The 7,402-nt window shown below is 38.5% G+C and overlaps 1 protein-coding gene across 1 annotated transcript in view; it reads right to left on the bottom strand.

Moving 5' to 3' along the window:
* Positions 1–7,402, bottom strand: part of LOC112150017 (protein jagged-1b) — a 53,802-nt gene that overhangs the window by 11,313 nt on the left and 35,087 nt on the right. Inside the window, exons 4-7 of the mRNA XM_024278057.2 lie at positions 4,964–5,212; positions 3,905–3,965; positions 2,086–2,216; positions 689–808 (exon numbers count right to left, since the gene is read on the bottom strand). Of these exons, the coding sequence (XP_024133825.1) occupies positions 689–808; positions 2,086–2,216; positions 3,905–3,965; positions 4,964–5,212 (561 nt within the window). The remainder of the gene's footprint in view (positions 1–688; positions 809–2,085; positions 2,217–3,904; positions 3,966–4,963; positions 5,213–7,402) is intronic.

The raw sequence follows: 7,402 nt of genomic DNA, 5'->3' as shown, positions 1-7,402 counted from the left end.
GAGTGTGGCCTCCCTCAAAGGTGCAGCTCCACCTAAATCATCTCACACCCTAAACCAATCCATTTTTAAAGCTGTCAAAACAAAACCCCAACTGTGCTCAAGCTCAACTGAATAAAAAAAATCTTTAGACACGAATATGCACACGGTTAAATAGCTTGAGATGATTTTTGATTAATATAAAAAAAAAAAAATTATTGCTTATAAAAGAAAAAAATATGCATTATAAATACACATTGAATCTACTGATTGTATATGAGAACTGGACTGAATGAGTGTGATGTCACCCATAGAAAATGCAGTTCCAACGAAATTATTCTCGATTACATTACATTTTTTTATTGCATAAAAAAATTACATAGAATCTATTGATTGTATATGAAAACTGGATAGAGTGAGTGTGATGTCACCCATAGAAAATCCCTTAATTCCAGTTCCAACAAAATGAATTCAGTTGTCATTTTTTTACAACATAGATGCCAGTATGGTGGAGGCAGCAGCACAATGGTTATTCTGACAAACAAAATAAATAAATAATAGCTGTTGATTTTGGATTCTTGGAATCAGCAGGTACTTCCTATTTGTAACACGAGGGGGGCGGGGTCACCCAGTTCAGTTCTCATATACAGTCAATAATTGAATCCCACCTTATAATGCTACAACTCTGGTTCAGTAAAGAGGCAACACTCACCAATGTCACAGTTGCGTCCTCGAAAACCCTCCGGGCACTCACACTGATACTCGTTTGGTTCCGTGTTTGTGCAGGTGCCTCCATTCTTACAGGGTGTGTGGGTGCCGCAAAAGTTCAGATCTGAGCCCACAAAAAAGAGCAAAAAAGAGATAATCGTATTAGTTTGCAGCACAAAACAGAAACTCTAAACGTCGATTGCAACACGACCTGATAACACAGGTTGAGGGTGAATCACTGTGCTGACCACGCCGATCAATACCTGCAGGGCGTGCTGTCTCAAGTGTTGAGTCTGATTACAGGTTTTCTGTATTCAGTTATTTCCTGCACGCCCACAGTCTCTTTGTTTCACTGCAGAGGTTTTTTGAATGCACAGAAACAGCTTTAGGTCCCACCTCGCCGACGGCCCCAATGCTTTTCTGCTTTACATTCACCTTACCCGAGGCTATCGCCTTTCCTTTAAACAACATGCTGTCCCCTTTGCATTCAATTGATTCCCTAATCCCAGCACAGACACTGCAACACAGTGACTAACTTTCTCTACAAAGAAGTGTGAAGCTGGCAGACAGCTTTTCATCATCTCACAGAGGATCATATCAGACAGAAATCCTTCAGAAACAATAATCCTCTTCATCTTGTAAATAAGCTGACAGGTTTGACTTGTTTTAAAAATAAGCAATACTTCAGTCTATTTGTCTTTGTGTAAAAAAGTTTATTTGTTTGAACTTGAAAAATGAAAAAATTGATGAAAATGTGGAACCATGCTTTATGATACTCCCTGTTGGATCTCCCTCTATGTGCTGCAATATTTAAACCACAACAGCTGGTTTTTAAGGACAAAAAAATTACATTACACAAAGCTTATAGCTGGGATGTAGAAGCTACAATCTTAAACTCCCTGCTTCACTCCATTCTGATGCATCCACCTGCAGACAAATAGATCCATGTACGTCTTTCTTTGAGTAAGGAGCTCTGTCTCCCCCTTTGGTCATCGCCGCGAGCCATCACCTGAGTCTTGACTGCACTCAGTCAGCACCAGTGCACGATTCTCATCAGTTCAAAGCCATAGGACACTTAAGCACTGCTCAGATCACACTCAGTGCGAAGTATTGACTGTGTCAGCATACTGAGCGTTTCACTCTGATCTGATCACCTGTTACCTGATTCTGCGTCCTTGCAACCCGCCCTGACCTTTTGCCTGGACATTTACTCTGATTTAGCTCTGTGGACTCTTAGCTTAGCCTGTCTCCTGTCTGCCTTGTCACTGTTCAATAAACAGAAAACTCTATAAAGGGTCGAGTGCGATAACATTTGTGGACGACAAACTGATTAAAACAAGTAAAAATCTCCTCACAAACATTTCTGTCTTAAAGCTTTCCTGAAGAAACAGCATCTCAAACCTTTGTCACACAGAAGTCCTCCCCAGTTGACATCACACACACACTTCCAAGGCTCTGTGCAGCTCCCATGTGCACAGCCGGGGTACGTCACACACTGGTCACACAGGGGCCCCCTCCAGCCATAGTGACACCTAAAGGAAGAGCAAAGAACCAGACTGAAACCAAAAATCTATAGGACATAAAAAAGAAAAAAAAATACTGCATCAATTCTCAAAGTGCACAAACAGGACTATGAATGAAAACCTGGTTTGGTATCAAATCTTTTCAGAGGTGTGCGATCATAAAACAACCAACATAAAAAAAAGTAATCATTAATGTAAGCTTAAGGCAGCTACCATCTAAAATCCGCACAATGGGTTAAGCAGTTTAAGTATTTTTTAATAGATAATTTAAGTTTTTACTTTAGATTCTGTTTGAAAACCATGTAGGAAGGACTTAAAGAACATGGCATTGCATCTGAGGCGCTTCATGACTCCTAATAACTCAAAGGATTTAGGCGGCTTGACTGGAAGTCTGGACCAGTCTGAACTGGGACTCATACCTAGCAGGGCCCTATGGCTCAGGTCTGTTTCCCTCAGACAGTTTGTGTCCCCACCCTGACTGGTTGGAGCTCTTTTGATGGCAAAAGGGGATCTACAACTTATTACACAGATGGTCTTCATTAGAGCTGCTAACTGAATGAATGAGATGTTTTTTTATTGGTACTTTATGAAGCCAACAAAAGGTCATGGTGTATCAGTCAAACCTGTGGTGTACGAGACACCCAACTTTAAATGTTTTTAAGAATGAAGATTAATTTTAACATATTCTTTTTAATAAAAATATTTTTCCTTTTACTTTTTTTTTATCTTCAAAATGAGAGTTAATGGATATAAAAATTTGATGGAACTTGGAGCAGATTATAGTGAAATTCTCACTTTATTTTCACTGTAGGTGATAAATATTATTATCAAGGGAATGTCTAGAATGTTTTCATCACTGAACTATACCTGTTAGCTTCCATAGGTGAGTTCCAGAGCCCCACTGGGATGTAACTTGAATTTTTAAACATATTAAGAATATTGCAGCAACACAGTAAATCTCAAGAAACGTCTAAAGTCACCAAACCTGCCTCAAACGGCTTACAAACAAGTTTGTGTGTGCCTGAGCTTAATAAATACCTATAAAGTTAATTGTGATTGACAGAAAACTTTTAAATAAATAAATACATACATTTGAATCTGAAACTGAAACTAAATCTGACAAAAATTTATGTTTCAGGCATGAAAATGTCTAATTTTAGAACTTGTTTTTTTTAAGTTCGTGTAAAAAATCCTTTAATAGCAATTAAGTTTTCTTCCGTGTGAAAACAATTAAGACCGGAGCTAAAGTGTTTATGTTCTTTGATTTACTGTATTTTTTTTTATTTTTAACACTATCAACATAATTCCAGCTGATTCTGAAGCTGATTTTACTGGAACTACGTTGATCGTGTTAACGGTTGAAAAGTTACAGTATGTTAAAGATTTTGTGTTTAAGTGTCACCTGCGACGCTTTAGGTGTTATACGGTTAACATCTCATGTTTCTCTCAGATCTTTCCATTACTATCAGAAACCAAACCTGGAGAAAGGCTGACTTCAGTGTAAAGTATTAACGTCATATTTCTTTATTTTTGCCAAACCATCTTGTGCCAACACTTGAAACCGTCCTCCACCCGTTCCAACCTACTTCCTTCCAAAAAGTATTATCTGTGTAGATTAATTGTCCCGATATCCTTGAGAATTTTTGCCCACAACTACAACTTCATCCTTTCTATGTGTGACTGCCTATCGAACGTACTTGCATTCTCCGGGGACAGTACAAGAGCCGTGGGTCTGATGGCACCCCTGCCGACACACTGCTGTGAAGACAAAACATACACACAAAAATGAGAAACAAGAAAAGTCACTATGTGTGAGTGTCTGCTCTGTTTTCAAGTATTTGAAAATACTGTGTGTAGTCTTTACAGGAAGAATCAGTTGCTATTTAAGCTAATTCAATTCCAATCCACTCAACAGAATTTGCCACATTAAAATGCAAAAAAGCAAAATAATCAGAGAAAGCATTTGCATCTGGAAGGCTCCACATCCCACTTAGTTAATTCATTTGTTTTATATTTTTAAAAAAAGTTTCTTTGATTTCTTTGTACTCAGCAGGTTTTTTCAAGCTAATGGAAGTAAAATCCTGTGAGCAAAGGTGATCTAAATACTTATGTTGGAAAATAGTCAGAAATAAATTCTGGTATATTTGAATTTGGACTCCAAACTATGCAACCTGCAGGAGGTAAGTGTGGACAATTCCTGCTTCTGTGCAGTCCAGTCATGGCTGTGGCGAGGAGGAAGCCGTAAGAGGAGAGGCCGCGTCGGTCGGGATGGGCAGGGCTGCAGGATGTCCTAAAACTGACCCGGGTCCTGTAGGGCTTCATTCTGACTTCCTCCGTTTACTTTTACCAGTGCAGGAGCTGGCAGCGCTCCGACATCACAAGGTCAGGTCACCCAGCTGATGAGTCACAACAGATAGAGCTCCCCGCCCACTCCACTAAAGCTGAATGATGTGTATTTACTGAACGGCATAATGACCCCGGATTCACATAAGTGCTTTTTTTTCCTTGTCATTATTTTAGATCAAAGGCAGCTTTTATGAGCATTTTTTAAAATAAACAGCAATAATATACTTTTATTTGCAACTATTTTTTACATAAACCTAAAAAAATTTCCTCTTAACTGAGCAGTCTAAGGTCAAACATGTTTTCAAAATGACTTATTGTTTAATAGATTCACATTTTGAATCATATAAGCCTAAAGAGATATTAAATTCACCTCATTTGCATAAACAAAAGCCGTTTTTTTTTTTTTTTACCTTTATTGCACTCTGGTCCTGTCCAGCCCTCCATGCAGACCTTTGTCCCACTGGGGTCACAGCTAAAGTGACTAAAGAAGTCGTCACGAGCCCGGCACAGCTTGTTGCAGAAAGGTCCAAAGTAATTGGCGTCACATCTGAATCGCAGCCAGTACTCCACGCTGAGACTCTGTCCGTGGTGTCGGTATGGCTGCCATTGCTCACCGGGATTCAACATGGAGGACAGGAGGACTCGCTCGATCAGCTGACCTGAAAAAGGAAGTTAACGGGAATTTGTAGTAAGAAGCATTTATATTTAAGAAATGTAGTCCTGAACTATATTCCATTTGCTAGAGGGTCATAAGGAAACTGCATTATTGCACATGTATAATGTTATGTTACGTCAATAAGCATTAATATCTCGTTCTCATTATACTTGCATGGCATGTATGTGGTTAATAAAGTATATTTCAGCACAGACACTGCAGGACACAAGGGCTGACTGTGAGACCAGAGAAAAAAGGTCGGAGGTCTACAGAAAAGAGCGACAGCAGCGAGGACCAAACGAGCCCCAGGGCAGTTCTGGGGAAGCGGCCACATCTTCTGACCCCTGAAGGGGATTTCTCCGAGGAGCAACCATCCCCTAACTTTGCTGTAATCCTTCCTGATTGAGCGTTACCCCACACAAAAAGTATAATCTTTCTAATGCATACCATTTATGTGTGCCTAAGGGTTTTACAGGACCAAAATAGTAAACAATTTAGGATAGTGTGTAGGAAGCCTCATGGAGTGAAAGTCAATGAGGAGAGGAGGGGTGTGTGTGGGTTTGTGTGAAGGCATGCATGCACGCTTGTGTGTAAAAACCAGACGCATTAGTGTTTCAGCTGAAGGGGAAGCTGCTATTAGCACACACAGAAAACAAACTGCCTGATGGAGAGATGAGATCACTGTGGCTTCACACAAAAGAATGGATCCAGACACACACAGGCTAGCAGTGAGTGTGTGCTAGCGTTTCTCAAACTGCCTGATTCCTCGGTCTCTTCTGCAGTATGAGGTCCCTTTAGTTCAAATTTATTTTTTTCATCTCCACTCTTCATAACATTTTTAGAATTTGGCAGAAATCATGTTTGTTCCATTTTTATTTTCTCTAGCTTCATTTTTAGGGTTAATTTTAACTGCTCACATTCTTTGCCTCATGCTGACCTTGGAGTGTCTGAATTCATTTTATTTTGAAATTGATTTTTCCTTTGCTTTTCGTTTCTGTCTGTTTACTCATTTTTTGTGCTTTGTTTACGTCTCCTGTATTTTTAAAAGACTTTTAGCTTTCTGTTATTATGTGCGCATGTACTGCAGTATGATTTGAAGATTTGGCTTTCTTCCTTTATTGTTACATTCTCATTATTCCAAATGCATCTGTGCCTCTTCCCTGTTTTTCTGTTTCAATTTGAACCATGTCTTTGTTTGGCAAATCTCTCTTGGATACATCTGAATTTAGACTATTTGCATTAAAGACCCACTCCAATAAAATAGTGTTTTCAGTGTTTTTAACGTGTTCTTGCAGCATTTTTCTCATGCTTGAGGACAAATATATAAAGGAATTTAAGATTAAAATTAAATTTCTGAGCATAAATGCCCACAGTTTGAACAAGCTTAGGTTTATGATTCTGCAGCCCCATTGGTGGACCAAAGTCTCTCTTCTCCAGTCCTGTTGTGACGCATCCACTTACAAACAAATAGATCCATAAACATATTCAATTTCTTCATCTGAGCTGGTTCAAAACTGTATGACTAGATATCTTTGATATTGTTCACTGTTTTTTTTTCTATTTATTTTTATTGTGTTATGCTAATGTTAGCTTGGGCTTGTGAGGTACTTTAAGCTAGCAGGAGAGAGTGTGAACAAAGGAATGCTGGGAAATAACAGCTCTGCCCACAAACTAAAATCACATTTCTTGAGCTCCTGCTGCTATGCAAAAAATAATATTTAGTAGAAAACGACAGAGGGTTGGCTAAAAACTGTGTAATCATAATTAAAAGACCACTGGGAACAATTTTACAATAGAAAAATAGCTGGAGTGGGAATTTAAACCTTATGCTAACTTTTCATCTGGTGGCACTTGTCAGCCGAAGCAGCAAACCACTTGAAAATGTGGAAAGAATGGAAGAAAAATGTACATCAGTGGGAGTAGCATCATTTCAAAAATAACATTGTTTTTTAATTAATTATTCAAATAATAATTAAGAGTCTAAATATGTTAAAGTATTGTCTGGAATTTGTGGAAACAGAAAAAAACCCTCCATAAATGGGTATAGAATATACATTCTCTCAAAATAATAACATTTAAATGAAATGTAAAACAGACATTTTAATTTGTACAGGTGTAATCTCATTGACCATGTGTAACGAAAATAAATCCACAGTCAATTCTTTGGTAACAAGAAGGCTTTCACTGATATGTG

This window comes from Oryzias melastigma, linkage group LG13, assembly GCF_002922805.2.
Source record: "Oryzias melastigma strain HK-1 linkage group LG13, ASM292280v2, whole genome shotgun sequence".
In the NCBI taxonomy this organism is placed as follows: domain Eukaryota; kingdom Metazoa; phylum Chordata; class Actinopteri; order Beloniformes; family Adrianichthyidae; genus Oryzias; species Oryzias melastigma.
The sequence above is the reverse complement of the archived record's forward strand: the minus strand, read 5'-3'. Positions and strand labels throughout refer to the sequence as shown.